The following is an 18123-nucleotide window of genomic DNA, read 5'->3' as shown; positions in this document are numbered from 1 at the left end:
GAGAACCTGTCAATACACATTATCATAGCTTTGTGAATCGGCCATGGGTAAGACGAGTGAGCCGTAAAATTGTCCCAGGAATGGTGATGGAAATACAGCCTCTTATTTTGTTATTTCTTATTTGACTATGCTGTCAACACAGTATCTCCTGTTGAGAAATTGTAGAAAGCATTGAAAGCACAGCTTCTTTCCCTTTCGGGCAGGTGAAGAGGAGGAGGAGCACCTCCGAAGGTCTGTAAAGATGACTTTATAGCAGCAGCATCTCTAGTGCTTGAAGTCAAGACTGCTTTTGTTTTCCTCATCTCCTAATACAGTCCCTGCTTTCGGGGACTTTCTGAAAAGCACCGAGTGACACTAGTATTGATGGAAAAATAAATATTAAAAGAAAACCAAACACAAATTGTAGTCTCTTTCTTCAACAGCACAGTGTTCAGAACAAGTCAAGGAAGCCTCATCTTCCATCAAACAGCTGTGCCGTGTTGTGTGTTTACAGCTTCTGTTATGAAAGCTTGAGTGCAACGTAGTTCTGTCAAATCACTGCTGCAGTTGGTTGAACTCTGTAGAGCTGGAAAACAGGAGAAGAGTTTTTCATTTTCTTTTGCATATTGTCAGAATGGTAAACACCACATCAGAGACCAGCCCAGAGCGTTATGTGTTGCCAGCTGTTACCATCAACTCAAATATTTTAGTCTGCAAAAATACTCTTCTCCTTTTGAAATATTCTAATGAAGAACCAGCATCTCCAGCTCTTAACAGTGTTGGAGATGGAACATTCCTCTCCTGGCTGATACGTTTGAACTTCTGAGTAATACCTTTCCCTCCAGGATTCTTATCTTGTTATTACATCAACTGAGCAGGGAAAACTGGTGTGAAATTCTGATTCTCTGAGGGTAGCTGATAATAAACTTGGATTGAAGTTCAGTGTGAGGGTTGTCTCTTTTCCTCTCGCAAGGGACAGTCCAGTTTCTCATACTGCCAGTCCTTCAGCTTTATTTCTTCTTATAGCCTTCAAATTAGTGAAGTTATCTTTCCACGTAGGGGTTATTCAGTTTGTTTTGTTGTGCTAACAGAGAAGTCCACAGAGCATTATTAAGGACACAGCACCACCTTTGGCTTGGGAAATCCCCAGGCTGCCTGGAAGGCGGGGGAATATTCTGGAGAAACTTAGCTCTGTGTTGCCCCGTTGCAAGACTGTTACCTTGGCTGCTGCTAGGAGGCAGGAGACCTGCTAGGTGTCTCTTACTCAGTGCAAACTCCTTTCTTTTTTCCCCCCTTCTTTTTTATGTTCTTATGGTTAAAAGCAGTCAAGCAGCAGCAATGGCTTGTTGGTAGTGTGTGTTAGCAGAGGCTTTGCTGCCTTGCCAGCATGAAAGTCACTGCATTTGAACTGTGCTGCTGGACCAGCGAGTGCAGAGTTAAAGCACCACCTAATTTAAGCTGGAGACTTTAGTCTGTGTGCATAGGTTGAGTCAGTGCCTGAATTAACACTGCACTGGGGATGGGCTATCTCTCATCTGAATTTATCACTGTCTTATTCTTGGGATGGCTTTCTTTGTTCTCCACCTTCCGAAAGATTTGTCTCAGTGGCTAGAGACTGCACTTCCTTTGGGTGGCAAAGGTCTGTCAGTTGTTCAGCTGGGCGGCTGCTGAGATCTGCTTTTATTTCTGCGTTACCACTTTAAGATTCTCTCGATTGCCTTTCAGCTGGACAAGAAAACAAAACAAAGTTAGCTTCCATTTTTATTTTTGCTAAGTGGATTTATGTTGCTTTGAAATGCTTTTCTCTCCCAGGGAATTGGTTCTCAGTGCTTTCCAGAAATAATGTGATTATATGGTGAGAGAATGCTCATTTCCTCGCCTTGCACTGTTATTTCTCATAGTGAAGACTTTCACTGTTGTGGAAGCACTCCTCCTCCCGTAATATTCTAGATGTTAAAAGGCTCTACTAATGCACTGTGAATGGGGAAAATCTCTGGGTTCTACCTGTATCACAAAATATGGATTGCACTTAACTCGAGGAAATGAACGTGCAAGTGGCTGGCCTTAGCTGCATCCTTCGTAGCTTGCTACATCAACCCAGTGTGCAAGGGGGGAGGAGCTTCCCATTCATAGGTTTATCTGAGCCCAGCCTGCTTCCATTACAGGAGGGGGAAGATCTGATTCCAGCCCCAGTTTTTCACGATAAGAAAAAAATCTGGAGCTACTTTTAGCTCTTTGAACACATTCATTCCCATTATCCTGGAAAGAGTTTTGTCCGGTGAGTGTTGACATAAGCTCTTCTGAGCTGTATCTCAATGCTCTGTGACTCAAGTCAGATTCTCTTTATCCATCTATTTCAGTACCCATGTTGTTCAGTTGCAAATAGCTGTTACAGGATACACCATTGTTCATCCCCTGTGCATTACACAGGTGCTGTCCTCAGACTAGGGATCTTCAGTGTGCTCATGGGCAGAGAGCTGTTTTAGTTGGCGAGTCACTGTGCTCCGATTTCTAGAGTAATCGGAAAGCCCTGTTCCATTTCTTAATCAAAACACATTTGTTCTTTGAGTATTTGTCAAGGAGAAGCGTGAAGGGATGGTTGGCTCATTGCAGGAGTCCTGACATCTTGCTTCTGGTGTACAGCTCAGCAATGTCTTCAGCTCATCACAGCTTTTGTGAAAGGTTTCTTTGGCAGTGTAGCAAACTTTCATAAGCATTCTCTAGTATTTTCTTGTACCATTCCTTCCTCGGGGGTGAGAAGTCCCTCGAGATGCTATGTTGAGGATATGGTGGTACTTCTTCCTGCTTTAATTAAGACAGAACTCAGGTGCCAGTCACTGTCTCTGTGTCAGGTATGATAACCAAAGTACCAAAGTGAATGCAGGACCCACTGAGATGTCACAGAGCTGGGTGTCAGCAGTTCCCTTGGGAATTCACAGCCCACATCCACCACCTGAAGCGCAGTGCAGACAACACTGCATTCCAGTTGGAACTGCTCGATCTTCCTTTGAGGTTCACGAAGATGAAAGATTACCTGTAGAAATCATGTCAAATGGGATGACTTTGGGGGGATGTCAACTTCAAGTATTTTCAACAGCACACCTCTGCTCAGGGAGCTAGGTAACATTTCTTTCTGGGGCAGCCGTGCATCCTTATTGTATTTCCTGTGCGTTCCTGATGTGCCTAGAGGTTCTGACTGTTCACAACATACCACAAAAAAGCCAGATGTGGTTATTTGGGAAACTTTTACACTTTCACAGTACTGACTGTTGCTTTTTTTTTCCTTCCAAATGCACTGAGTGATCTTCCAAAATCAGAAGATCTATCACTAGCTTTCTTTAAAGACACAGCTGCTCACTTCATCAAATAGCAACGTCTGTACCTAATTGATTAGAGAGAAAGGCTTCTTACAACAGAACTTGTGTGCAAAACAAGTTGCTATCTATCTGCCTACTTGCGAGAAGTCCTGGGCCCTGTTTCTCCAATCCTCCTTCCCCCATCTGAATGAAACCCTTTTGCATCACTTGGTGGGATTTTTTCCTTCAGAAATATTTTCATGCTTTTCCTCTGAATTTTGAAAGACACATTTTACTGATTATCTTCCAGCAACCTCGTGCCTGATGAAGTAGTATTTGAAGCTCTGCTGTATTTTTCCATGCCCGTGGGCTTTATTGTGCCTGGAATCTTTTATAATGAATGTGAAGAGATATGAAGGGAAAAAAAAAAGAAGCAAAACCAAGACTTAGTCTTTTTTTTCTCCCTTAGATTTCTAGTTGGGAAGAGAAAGATTAGAAATCTGCTTTTAGTATAAATACTTGGCAGGGAGGGGAGCAATAAGGCGGAGAGAATAGAAGAAGGAAGAAAATATTATGACTAGTATCTGCAGTTCGGATCTGTTTGTTCTAGATTATTTTCCAGTTTTCCTAGCAGTTTTTCCCATGGCTAATTGAGCAATGTCAGTGCAGTTCTGCAGGCCTCACAACAGAAGGCACTGCTTGGGGGCTGGGGCTTTTTGCCCATCTTTCAGTCACATTATGAGGAGAAACTGTTCGTTTTTGCAAGAAGTCCTAATTTTCCACTCTGAGCTGTAATTTCATTTCAAAGCTGATAAGAGAACCGAATTCAGGTTTTGAGAAAGGGAGGAAGAGAGTCTGCCAGCAGTGCTGTTCTCCATTTCTCTTAGCCACAAAACCCTAACTGTTTCTAGTTTTTAAGACCTTTTTGTTATATGAGTAAGAGAAATGTCTTATTTGCATAAAAGATTAGTGTGACGACCTTTAAAGACGTGTGAATTCACAGGTGCTGATTTTAACAAGTTTTAGGCATTGATTTTTCGTGAATTCCATTCCCTGGATTCTTGGCTCCCGTCACTGCATGTGGGAGGAGAATTGTGTGCAGGGAATCATAGAAAGGCTTGCTCTACGTTACCTTCTGTTTTCATTCGAGGGATGCGGGTGTTATTTCAGAATATATTCGACCTCACTTGATGGGATTTCTGTAAGGGAGATCGACAGCTTCTTTAGGGTCACAGTGCATGTACTGTTTTCTCTGTAGATATCTGATACACAGCAACAAGGACTTGGTTTTGAGCAAGACTTCCTTCTTGCAATACCAGAGCAACGCTGTTGTGAATGAGGATCCTGATTTCTAACCTGTAATTACATCAGTATTTCTGCAGCTGCTGAAAGCCAACTGGAAGGTTGTGAGGAAAGGCAGCAAGTTGGACAAGTTGTAACGTGCAAGAGAGCCTCAGAGCTGGGAATGGCAGAGCTTCTGAATTAAATAAGTGTTGAATGCATATGAAATAAAAACTTGGCGGTATTCTTCCAAATGACAGTTTAATGCACTGTCAACACAGCATAGTAGAATAGAGACTCTAATAATTAGACACATGTATATACATGATAAGCTCACACACTTAATGACATGGTAGATGCCGAAGCACTTGGTGCCTGATGAGATCTGCTCTTTAAGCTGGGTTTTACAGCCAGCTTTTATCCTTCTGCTAAGCTGTGAAATGTGTTTTCATGGAAAGATTTGTTTACAATCAACAAGAAAGCGTGTGTGTAACATCTTGAAAAGTGAGGGCGTTATGATTGTGTTTTGCAGGTAACTGATTCCTTAAGAATCTACTTCAAAGGCACGCAACCGGATCCCTTGAAAGTCTGCATACATGGGCCTTGAGACAGGAAATCATTTAAGTGCTTTCCTTTTCACATGAAATAAAAAGTGTGCTTAAGGGCTTCCCAAAATAGGAATGCTCTCCTGTAATGGGCTTTCATTCATACTGCTAAATATGGGTGAGGAATGTAACTTAAGATATCAGATTTAAACATACTGACCTGTCTTCTTTTTTTTTTTTTTTTCTTTTTTAATTAGAACTGAAATAACTGTGAATTATTTTCAACCAAACAGTTTAGCTACCTGCTGTGGGCAAGAGAGTACTGTGCTACAAATTAAAATTAATATAGTTCCAATTAACAAACTTCTAATTATTGCATCTGCTGTTGAAAGAAGTATAAATGCAAGCATGTATGGAGATGGATGCTTTGTAACCTCCTCCTCCTCTCAGCCAGAGGGTGGGCAGGGTAACAATGGAATTCAGCAGAACTCCATGCCAGGCTTCTACCAAACACCCAAACCGGGAAGGCTGTCCTGTTCACCCACACATTTATGGCTGTTGGCCCCTTGTCCCTGCAGTCCTTGGTACTGCACACACTTACAAACCAGAGTTGGTGCTACGGGCACGCAGCTCCTGCCTACTTCTTCCTGAGAGTGTAGGTGCAAGTCTGGGGCCCAGCTTCAGGGGTGGCAGGGCAGCACTGACAGCACTGCTTGTATGCTGTAACGTTCCACTGCACGTATCTTTAAAGGCTTATATTGTAAGCTCTGTCTTACTTTATGTTGGTCGTGGGATGCAAACATAGCGTTGCTTTCTTGAGCTGTCTTTTTCAAGGGCAGTTGTGTAATGCTTACAGGGGATTTCTAGGCTCATGTTCCCAGCGTTTTGTTGTTAGTCTATTGATGTGCCATTTCAAAGGCAAGAAAACCTGTTTCCAGGCAGCCCTGATATTCCTGAGCTGGTTTGTTTTTATTTTTTATTGCCTTTGCACGTTAGCGCTGCCTGCTGCTCTGCTTCGTGTTGCTTTGAGTGAAATTATGTGAAGGAAGCTGAAGTGCCTGGGCAGCTGATGGAAACTGACAAACATTTTAAAATGTTTTGAGCAAGTAACATTTGCAGATTTGCATTCTGCAGGGGTTTTTATTACTGTTAAAAGGTGAAAGGGTGCTGATTGTTTTCTTTTTGCGGGTTTTTCTTTTTGAGCAGTTAATATTCTAACTGACTGCGCCTCCACCAGCCAGGTTGGCCTTTTATCATTAACATCTGTTAAGAATGGCATAAACAGAACTGAAGAGGAAAAACACCTACCAGAACTGCTATGAACTGCTGGAGCTCAGACAGCAGTGCTTTACCACGCTGAATTTGTTGCCTTTGCTGAGCCCTGGACGAACAATTCAGTGCAAGTGTAACAACTGCATTGTCTCTATTGTAAAACCTACAGTAATGATTGGGTGCAGGAGCCCCGTAGCTGCCAAATAGTGGCCATGGCATCTCCTCAGATCGGAAGATGTAATTTGTCAGATGGGGGAGCATACAGAGCTTCAGTGTCAAATTCTTATTAAATGTCTTCTACTGTGTTCACGCAGAGAAATTTTCCGTTCTTTATATTTTCAGTTATCTTCTACAGCTGATTGTGACTGATAACTTTAGGAATTATTGCTTGAAATCCTGGGGCCTGATGATTCGTTTGACTTCACCTGGATGAAGGTTTCCAGTTAGGGGAGGCAAGATACGTGTTATGAATTAGTACCAACACATGTCATTGGGTGCGGTTCTGAAAGTATTAAATGGCAGCGGCATGTCAGGGATGGTGGGACCAGGTGTGGGTGCCAGGCGTTACGATAAGCAGTTGCTGATGTCTGTAGACAGGGAGGGCTGCCGCCCATCTGCTCTGAAGCCGTGTAGTGTTTCAGGGGAAAATCTGCCAGGTAAAACTCCCGATGAACACCGAAGAAGATAACAAGCCTGAATGACCCGATAGCAGGCGTTGGCAGAGATTTTGGTGTAACTCTTGAGTACCAGAGAGCCTCCTCAATGACTTTCTGGCCTGGTTTGGTGCCAGCTCTCACAAAACAGTTGGGTATTGCTCTCCACACTCAGTCTGCAGTGACTGCTCCCATGCGATCTGAGCGGAGGCATACTTTGAACTGTCAGGGTGAGCAGTGTTCTGTTGTGTAGCACTGCTTGGCTGTGATACCAGAGGATTCTATTTGTTGCCATTTGTTTGAGTCTTGTTTACACTCTGGAATGCGTGGAAGAGATGTTGTTCATGAAGCAGCACTTGCTGCTTTTTCAGTTATGTGGTTATTACAGGTTTAGCAGTGAACTGGTCGAGGGGAGTTAATACTTCAACAGCAACTGAAGTTAGTTCTCTCTGAAAATAAACATGAAGTAGGCGTGCTGGAAGAATTAGACCTTGAGAAAGCTTGTGCAGGTCGTTCCATAGTTGGACACGCAAAGCACCAGAGTGCTGCTGAGCTCTGGTCAGACTGTGCCATGTGGGGAACATGAAATGTTTGGGGGTTTTGTACAATTGAGTGAGCTGTCCCAGGAGAGTCAGGAGATGTATGATTATTTCCAGTGTGTGTTGTGTCTCATGTATTTCATCATGAGTCACACGATGTCTGGATAGGATTTAAGGATCAGGAGAATATTTTGATGGTTTGTTTTTCAATTTCCAGACTCGAGTCTTTCATCAAAGTGATGAACTTCTACTGTTGTTTTCATTGACTCCCTCCAAGGAAGGTGATGAGCTGTTTATCCTGAGGATAATTAATCTGCAGTTGATGAGCTGATCCTTTCTCCCATATACGTCAGTGTCACATGATTGGCATTGAGTGTCTGGTAGCACGGGAGTTGCCACTAGAGGAGAAGCAGCAGGCATGGCTGCAGTCAGGATCACTGCATTGCTCTGGGACTAAATCACCTGCAAACTTGATACCAGAACAACGTGGGAATAAATTGAAGGGGGCATGGCATGATAGAAAGCACAAGTGGAAATACAAGTGTCAGGAGCAGCTGCCATTCTTATGTTTAATGAAGAATTTTTGAGTTGGAGTTACTCCCACTCACGCAATGTGAATGCCTTGCTCCCTATCTTGTCCTTGTCAAAGAACGTTGTAACTTGAAAATTCTGATTTTCTTTGGAGCAAAGCTTTAGGAAGGAGACTGTACTGTGGGTTGGCAAGTTCTGGAGTCATGGTGTGGGTCTGCTGCAAGCATCCTCCTTTCCTGTTCGGTAGGAAGCATCCTGTCATTGTCCCTGCAGGCATGTCATGGCAGGGGCACGTTGTATGTTCTCACTCAAAAGCACGAGGCTAGCAGGCTCCATTTCATGTTAATTCTCAGGATGTAACATACATGTGGAACTTAACTATCAATCCCGGACTCTATGGGTTTTTGTGCATTTGAGACATCACTATGTTACCTTTCATTAGTTATGAGCTGTTACTCAGGCTCCTTATTTTGTTTGCTTATAAAAATAAAACACATCTAAGAGATTTAAATTCCTCCCCTTTTTCTTCCCTGTAAATAACCAAAAAAAAACCAACCAAACCCAAAACCATGCGATACCCAAACAGCAGTGTGTGCCCAGCACAGCAGTGTTGTTCTGGCTATGTCCTCTTTGCACTCAGGTTGCCCAGGTTTGTTCTTTGTGACAGACTGATCTTCGCTGCTGGAAAACAAATCTCACCTTCATCTTCATGGAGGCTCTGGTAGAACAAAACACTTCTCAAAGTCCTATTGCTTTTGTGCAGTGTTGGTCTGCTTATGCAAACACATCATCTGTTCTTGTCTCTCATTCCTTTTTTTTTGGGAGAAAGGGAGGAGAGTTGAGGTTTGTAAGGAGCTGAGAGGAAGGATTCATAGCATGGATATTCTGTCTGTAGATTATAGATGTCTCCATATATTCTGTCTATAGATTACAACTAACAATTTTTTTCAGTTCTACTGATAGTGTTGCTTAGTGCTCATCAGTTGCCTGTTCAATCTCACTGGGGTGGTGCATTACAACTTCAGAGTTACATTTTTGATCATAGTTTGTCTTTCTGCATTTGTGCCTGTTCTCTCCGTGATTTGTTCTACTGCGTGTCCTTCTTGTGTTGCAAGTTGGGCAGGATTGACCTCCTGCAGTTCAACCAAAACAGCAGAAATGCCAGCCACAGATGATACCTCTGATTCAATTCCAGCTTGTTTTTCTAGGGAAATTCACATGAGATGCTTTATTTCTGCAAAATGAGTATTACCCTGTTTCTTCCTATTCTCGTGGCCCTGAAGGAATGCAGGAGATCACCTCCAGATCCAGAGTCATCCCAAGAGCAGGACATTTATACGCAGATAAATACTTCACAGTACTCCGGCACTGACCTTAGAAGCTTTTGGAAATGTGATGCATGTATTGAACTGCTGGCAGAATTCAGAATTCCTGTGAGGGATGTATGATGTCAAAGGCATACAAACCAAGTTGAGATGCTCTGCATGCAGGAAATGGGACAGCCCCTTTTTTTCTTGTCTCAATCCTAGCTGTTCTACTGTAGCTCCTGCCTGACTTCCTCCTTCACTAAAAGTCCTTGTGATGTTTGTAACCTTTGTGGGCTTGTTTTCCTTCTCTGTGTCTGCAGTATTAATGAGTTCACTGGTACCATCTTAAAACAGCGTTCTCCATCCACCAAATCTACAAAGTGAAAGAAGGACGCTAGTGCTTCATTATCATAGTGTGTGAAAAGCATTCAGTAATCTCCTCCTGTTCATAAAAAGATCACAGAATTCTTAGAGTTGGAAGGGACCTTTACAGGTCATCTCATCCAACTCCCCTGCAATGAACAGGGACAACAATGCTAGATCAGGTTTCCCAGGGATCCAGCCTTGCCTTGAAAGCTTCCAGGCCTTGTCTTCTCTGTGCTGAACAGCCCCAGCTCTCAGCCTGTCCTTGTAGGAGAGGTGTTCCATCCCTGGAATGGACGCTCCTTCCAGAAGGATCTGCTCCATGATCTTTCCTGGCACAGACGTGAGACTGACAGGTCAATAGTTCCCAGAGTCATCCTTTTTACCCTTGTCAAAAATGCATGTGATGTTGCCTTTTTTCCAGTCACCAATGTCCCACAAGTACTTGTTGTCTCATCTATTTACTGAGTGAATGTTGGGCTATACCTTACAAAGTAATAGGAATTAGAGACTTATCAATTAAAAAATTTTGTTGGGTTACCATAATATTTTGCACTGACACTGGGCATGGGGTGGCAGAGGTGCAAGCAGGGAAGAGAGGCTGAAATCACTTCCTTTGGTGTGAGCCTGGTCTGGGAACGTCTGTGCTTAGTTTGGTGGGAAGCCGTGCTTCCAGAGGAGCCTAAGGACATTGTTATTACAGAGCAATTAAACTAGCAGAGTTTAATTACATACATACTTTTACTTTAAGGCCGTAAGAAATACGTAGTATGCTAGAAAGCAGGAAAAACATTTACATAATGTATTTAACAGCACATGCAGTTAATTCAAGATCTAATATTGTGCTGGAGACAAAAAAACCCTATGTAAACACGTATTTGAAAAGTAACTCGTGATGCAACTCTGGAGAAGATTTTTTTAACAATGTACAGATACGATTTCTTCATCTTCAGGTTGGAAGAATGGTTGTTCTGTTGTGGGCTGGCTATCTGAGTATGGATTCCCACACACTCTGATTTCATACCATGTATGTGACGTACGGCCACCTGCAGTCCTTCTCATTCCTTTTTGTTTCCCAGCTGTGTGGGCAGGTGTTGGGGTTTTTGGCTTCTCATCTATATCCCTCTCTGTGGTCTGTTTTAGAATATACCCTTTACCAGAGACTGTTCCATCCAGCATCAGTGTGATCTACATTCTTGCACCTGGTCTTCTTATTGTCCTGCTTTCGTGGAGTTATTTTCTGGTTAAGATGTGGGGACAAATTGAAAGACAATTAGTAGTAAAAGGTGGAAAATTACATATTTTAAATGTAATCTACCAGAGGCTGTGTCTGCTGTTCCTACTTACGGCAGCTGAAGGAGACTGAACATTCAGAGATTTTGAGTAATGTTTTGTACCCTTTTCCATGAAAATATCAGAATTCCTTCTTGAGATGGTCAGCACCCAGTTCTGCATGAAGATGTGCAGTGCTCCTTTAAGAACCTGCTTCTAGATTCTGGTGTTTGTCTTTTTTTGTTTCTTTTGTGATACTTCCATGTTCTTTATTGGCAGGGGAAGAAGGACTCACGTAGTCAGCCTGTGTAAAACTTGCAGTGTAGTGTCATGCAGCTCGGTTCAGACCAAGCAGTTTATCCCAATAAAATGTTGGATTTAAAGCACTTCTTTTCCAGTAGGAGTTCTTTCACACTCATTTAGTTCTGCCAGACTGTTGAACAGCTTTGATGGGGAAAATACACCAGCCATTTTCTTGAAATGGTTGTCTCTGTTTGAATTTACCTGACCATTCAAAGGATGTATTGAGTGGTACCATTACACCATTCATTTCTTTAATATGTAGTTTGAGTTTTCTGGTAGCAGGGATGAGTTTAGTGTCGTGTCAGTCCTCTGTTGCAACACCCACCTGTTTGTTAGCAGCAGTAAGAGTTTTGATCTAGCTGTACTACACTTACCCAGTTCTGTTTATCAAGTAACTTGAATAAAATAAACTAAGTCTTTATTTTTGGTGCAGTAACTGGAAACCTGGCTGGTCACTGCTGGGTGATGTCTTATTAGATTACAATTGTTAGCAAACGATATTCCTGGAAGCTTGTGGGAGGAACAGCAGACAGATTTGAGTTCTGGCTGGTGGGGTACTGGAATTCTGTGCAGATCTGTAAACTGTATTAACCTGATATAATTCAGTAGTTTTGTCAGGTTTGGGTTTATAACGTGTTAACAGGAAAGTAGCCTTGCCTGGGAATGGTCTGTGAACATTGTACTGGTTTGAGCAAGTTCTGCAGTTACAGAAAGCAGCTGATGTGAAACTGGATGGGTATCTTCTGAAAGCAACTGAGACGCTTGCACCACGAGGCAGAGCAGCTGTCAAAAATGTTCTTGTGCAAATGTGGTTATCTTTATTTTTGGACTAACCAGCATTTTGTCTTCACAGCAGCTATACTTCTGAATGGAAGTGGCTTGCAGACAGAGCTAGAATTGGCAGCCGTTGGACATGGCTTCAAGCCCAGATTTCAGAACTAGAATACAAAATCCAACAACTAACTGACCTTCACAGGCAGATACGTGCCACCAAGGTATTGTCTGTTAGCTCATAAATGGGCTTTTTGATTATTTTTTTGTAATAGTGTTTCTTGTAATATTTATTTCTTTGATTCCTCATTGTTGTTGTTTGTTTCGCCCTGGAATTCTTGTATATAAGCAGACTATTGCACACAGAGGTTGATAGGAAAGACATCAAAAGGTAAAAAGTATTGTACCCTAGAGGCATCAATACAGGACTGAGAGTCAGGGACTCTTACCTTCCTATCTGTAGTAGTTGGGGACTTTGTTAGTGACTTTCAGGGCCCTGGAACAAGCCATGTCATTTATCCCACTATTTTTTTCCTCTATGGAAGAAGATTTGTTTTTTGGGAGGGGTGTTTGGCTAGTCATTTTTGCATCGTGGGCGTCTGGGGGCTTTTTCTGTTATTTACAGTGCATGCTTATTCTAAGGATTAGTTGGTTAATGTTTGTACAGCACTTTGAACAGGTCAAGGATTAATTATTACTAAAATTCCAACGTGTATAACTCATGTGCTAGCTTTTGTAAATCAAACGGGCTAGACAGTGGTAAAGTCACATTCCTGAAACATTAATAATCTATCTATCTATCAATGTAATGGCTTGTCCAGGTCGGTCTCACACACAAGAAGCCAAAACTTGTGATAATTCCAGTGGTGTGATAGTAACAGGTTTTAGAGTAGGGCTTCTGGACTCATCATTAATGAGCCACATAAAAGTTGTGTGATCTATGCTATGGTCAGATAAGCCCAGATAGAGAGGAGCCAGGAGGTGCTTTAGGTTTTATGTGACTGAACATGAAATTTGGAGGGAGGAAAGGAAGAGAAAGGAGGGAAATCATGAAATCAGGCTAGAGAAGAAAGGAAGAGAAAGAAAGGAAATCGTGCTAGAGAGCATTTCCTTCTGATCACATAAAGGATTATTATTTCCTCTCTATTTATAGCTCTCAAAATCCATCTTCACATATCCAACTTTGTCTCCACGGTCAAATTTTTCCTTAAGAAAGAAAATATTTGAAGAACCTCTATTTGAGGGTCTTTCCTGCCTTTCTGCCCATAGAGGCAAAAGGAGATTTTGTACTTTGCTGAACGGTGAGAATGTCCACATTGTAATAATGTCCAGAATACCAAATGCTCACACTCCAATATGCCCAGAATCAGACTTTAAGATGGCATGGGTCCCAAGGGCTGCAGAACAGTGAGAAATAAATAACAGAGAAACGAGAGAGCGTTCTTTCAGTCATGCATTTTCTTCGCATTAGGTGGCACGTTGGCTCAGAGCCTAGCCTTCTTCTTGCTGGAGATCCTTAGTAACATTCCTTTTTGCAAACTTCATGCCCCTTTTACCAGCTGTGCTGTTAGGTATTTGGCATTGTGTCCCATACAGAAGGTAGACAAATACTCTTTGGCTCTGATTTTTTTTTTTTTCTTCCTTTTTTTTTTGTTTACATGTTCATAGCATGCTGGTGCAGCAGTTATGGAAGGTCATGTGGACTGACAGAAGAGCTCTTTGTTTTGATTTAGTGGCTACAGAGTAGTTACACAATATCATTAGAGTTTGTATGCTGCTTAATAGTTTTAAAGTGTCTTCTTTGTGTTTTGAGTGGGAAAAAATGTGATTCATAGCCAGTCAACAATAACTCAAGCAGAGTATCACTCCTCTAACAGCAGAACACAATAGGAAGGGAGATAGTTAACTTACCAGGTTTCCTGGCCTTCTCTGTTGTGTCTGCTGCATCCTTGTATGCATAGAAGTAGTGGCTCTGGAGCTCTGAGTCCATCCATTTAGAAAATCTGCCAAATAAAACAATAAGATTTAGTTGGGAGTAGGGGAAGTTGGTTGCCAAAACCTACTGGTTGTGACCAGTGTTAGAATTCCTTTATAGCCAACGTTAGACTCCTAATCCTTTCCTGTTCCTCATTTATCTTTTCTTATGTACCTATTTCTGTCTACTCCTTTTCGTACTGTTTTTCAATTTACTTTTCTGCTTTCTTCTTTCCATGCTTGTCACTGGGATTTTGCAGCTTTAAAAAAACAAAATTCCAGTGGAAATAGCTGTGGGGGGTTCTCTCTTTGAGTTTCCTGTGTGCTTCCTCTCATATCAGAGTTTGTGTTTCAGACTGCTGTGGGTTATTTTTTCCCTCTTTCCATGCTGACCTGTGATTTATGGTTTGTTTATTTATTTTGCTGTCTTTTGTTCTAAAGCTATTGGGCTACTTTGTCCTGTGGCTCATTAAAATTAAGGCTATCCTTGAACTTCCTTGAGCGTAACTACTGTGGTCTGCAGATTACAGTATGATACTGTCTGCGTTTGCTTCCATCTGCCAGAAATTGAAAAGCACAGATGGTGGGCTACTGCCTAACAGTGAATGTGGAAAATCTCATGTTGACCTGACGGAAATCCAGAATCTCCATGGGTGTTTTGAGCTTGGATACAAGTTTTTAAGCACCTGGGTTTGCTTTTAGGGTATATTTATTGTCAGCTTTGAATTGAAACAGAGGAATAAGTTAGAGATGCAAGGAAAGCAGGTCCACTTTACATTTTCTCCCAGTCTCTTCTTTGAAGCCTCTTTCAACATTGCTTTTGTGATTTGGAGCAAGTTGTTGCTGAGGTAGGAGTGCAAGGTGTGAGTAAAACTGCAGGAGCTTTAATGTTCAACAAACGTGTCCCAGGTGAAGTCTGTCCTTCTAAAAGAATGGTGCGTTCATGTAATGATGGTCTTCCCCTGCCTTTTGGTGGAATGGTCTCACCAGAAGGACAAATTGGAAGCAGAATAATTGAGGGAGCCCATTCTCTTTGGGTAATGCCTGCAGAGGCAGCATAGGTGTTTCTACGTATTGGAATTATTTCTCAAGACAGTAACAAAGCAGGGGGCTGCCAGAGGAACTGTTGTTGGCTGTTTCAGAGCTCTTTTTGCTTATTGTTCATGTTTTAAGTTTGCTGAAGCAAACCAACGGAGATGTTACCTGGGAATATGTCTGACACTTGGAATTCTCTTATCTGTCATGTGAAAAGCACAGTGGCATTATTCTTTTCCCAGTTCAGTTTCTGAAACTTTTGGTTCCCTACCAAATAAAGTTGCAGCTGTCTTACTGGGCAGTGCACTCCAGATGATAAGTTGTGTCTCCCATTGGATTTGTGCAGATTGCCTGCAAAAGTGATGAGATTGCTAGAACATTTAGGGTCATTGCCTCTGTAATTCCAAAGCTCTAAAAATGCTCACCTTAAAAATCAATTATTGAAGTATGAAAGGCTTTTGTTTTGATTTGTATCCTTCTCTTGAAACCTTAATGTTTGTTTAGAGCATGGATAAGAATAAGAAAAAAAAGAACACTTCAAAATGCTTCAGAGAAATGTATTGGATGCAAAAAGTATAATCAACTTCAAAGAGTGGTTGTTTTTGCAGAAAAACCTCTTCTTAAAACAGCAGGCAAACGAGCATGTAGTTCTAATAAGTATGAATTTCTGATTTGAATTTTGGCACAGATGTTTAAGCAGTGGTATAACACTGTAGTGTGGTTGCTGTTATAGGGAGTAGCATGAATGATGCAGTTTTCCATTAATAAAAATACTGACTCTTTCTGTATTTGAGCTGTTGAGTGTATCTAAAACCTAGTCCAAGTGCTCCAGAGTAGCTGGGAAGATTTGAGGGGGAGGTGCCAGGTTCAGCCACCCCTTAAACATGGTTTAGGAGGGTTAATTCGTTGTCAACCAACTGTGTTCAATTGCTGTTGTCTAGGGGATGGTGATCTTAGAAGAATTCCCATTTCCAAAAGACATTTTGAAGAAGCAAATACAGTTGACAGACCAAGAAGCTTTATTAAACGCCACAGGGAATTCGCAAGCTGCCATTGAGAGACAGGATTCTTTGCCGGAGCATGACTTTGAAATGTCACCCAGCAGTCCTACCCTGCTTTTACGAAACATAGAGAAACAGGTAAAGTAAAATGAGAACTCAACAGTCGATGGAGCTCAATGATTGACTGCAGGAACAGGGCAGGTTCCGTGGTGATGCTTCTGAAGAAGAAGCTACTTTGCACTCCTGAGAGTGGGTGCTGTTGCATTCAAGGGTTTAAATAAATACGTTGTACGCCAGGTTTACAAATTAATCTGTTACTCCTGATGTGTCTGTGTTACCACTTGGTTTCCATCAAAGCGGCCACGTAACCACTTCTAATAGCTATCCCCAAACCTGCCTCTTCATTATGTTTAGGTTTAGGGTAGGGTTGCCACAGATTGTTTCAGGAAATACTTCTGTGAGATGAAAGACTGCAGCTGAGGATGGAGGTATGTAGAAAAGCTCCAACTGGGTGTCATTGTTGGTCTGGCTTTTTGAGCATCATAGCAATCCAGTGAGGAGCTGAGGAATTGCAGGTATTTCACAGGCAGAGTGTAGGTGTAGAGAGGAGTTTCGGTTCATGCTGCTCCAGTTATTTCCAAGGTTAATTCCAGGAAATACAATGTAGACTCCAGCAAGGTTTCATATTGCAGGGTCACATTGCAAGGAGATACAGGAACATTGTTTCCTGAATTAATTTCTGCAGTTAGTGTAAAGCAAACCTAACAAAAGCTATTAACTGAAGTATTAATATGTTGCTCTGCCACAGTAAATTCTTGCTCATATGCATGTTGTTTAAATGGAGTAAGAGTGGCTTTAGTTACCGTTCCTGTTCCTGAATCTCTGTGCCAATTTTTCTTATTTGATAGTCATACTTTCCTGTTCTTAAAGTGCTTCCCCTGTTTGATGGATTTCAGCCACAACAGACAGGAGTGAGGAAGCAATGAAACAGGAAATTTACATGCACAGTGCTGGCAATTGCACAGGGTAAACCAAGAGCATTTTTAGAATGTGGTGAATGTCCCCTCCTAAGTAACTACTTGGAGAATTAAACACACTTTTCTTCTCGTAAAACATTGACTAATTAAGTACTAGCAGTGCGTTTACTGGTACCCAAGAGCTCCAAGAAATGTGATGGTCTGAAAATGACTTGCAGGTGTTCTTCTTACAGTGCATCTCTGGGTTCACACAGATTTCTTCCTTTCGTACCGCACTAAGCTTTGGGATTTGATCTGCTGGGGTTTTTGATGATTAGTTCTGTAAGTTAACCTGGGCCCTAAGGTCTGGGTTTCTTCACGTTGAGAAGAGCCATGCTGTAGGCTGAAGTATTTCTATACACATTCCCACAGAATTCTTCAATCTGTTTTTAAAAAAGGTAAAATACAAAATGACTGAGCCTTCCTTTTTTTTTTTTTTAAAAGACTGTTTTTGAGTTCTCTACGTAGCTGTGCAACATCTTAAAAACGTGTAATTTTTTCCTTGCAGTTTGGATGTCTGCCATTGTGGTGGTGCTTTTCCATTCAGTGGAGTCTTTGCTTCGTTCAGATTGAATGCTTGTTGAGATTTTTCAATCAATCTGATAAATATGTTACTCACATCTTGTTTGCTTTGTCTAGATCTTTTATGACCAAATTGCTATTTCTGTGCTTTAAAATCTGTCCCTGAATGTTTTATTCCGTCCTGCAATTTTTACCCAATGACCGGAATGCATCACTTAAACATTAACAGAAAAGGCATGACTTGTAATTAACTGGAAAATAATTTTTTCAGCCTCTCCCTGTATAAACGATAGTGCCTAGAAATGCAAGCAGAAGTCACTTGGGTAGCCTCTGGCCATTCTTGTTTTGAGCAATCAGTTCTGACTGAAAAGCGTACAAAGTGATTTAAGAAGTTTAAGAAGCATGTATGCCATTTCAGATCCATTGCCTTTGTGTTCAGTATACAGCAGTTTCCTCTAAGCAA

At 41.7% G+C, this 18123-nt stretch overlaps 1 protein-coding gene across 8 annotated transcripts in view; it reads left to right on the top strand.

Moving 5' to 3' along the window:
- The window catches only part of KANSL1L (KAT8 regulatory NSL complex subunit 1 like), a 57541-nt gene that overhangs the window by 6512 nt on the left and 32906 nt on the right, over positions 1 to 18123 (top strand). For 6 of the 8 annotated variants that reach the window (XM_042874492.1, XM_042874494.1, XM_042874495.1 and 3 more), the window contains exons 3-4: positions 12195 to 12336; positions 16063 to 16260. In XM_042874492.1, coding sequence (XP_042730426.1) covers positions 12195 to 12336; positions 16063 to 16260 — 340 coding nt within the window. The remainder of the gene's footprint in view (positions 1 to 12194; positions 12337 to 16062; positions 16261 to 18123) is intronic. The other 2 variants (XM_042874491.1, XM_042874496.1) reach the window with 2 other exon arrangements.

The sequence above is a fragment of the Lagopus leucura genome, unplaced genomic scaffold, assembly GCF_019238085.1.
Source record: "Lagopus leucura isolate 7727_CA_CO unplaced genomic scaffold, USGS_WTPT01 Super-Scaffold_100012, whole genome shotgun sequence".
Taxonomy (NCBI): domain Eukaryota; kingdom Metazoa; phylum Chordata; class Aves; order Galliformes; family Phasianidae; genus Lagopus; species Lagopus leucura.
This window is presented reverse-complemented; position numbering and strand designations above follow the sequence as displayed.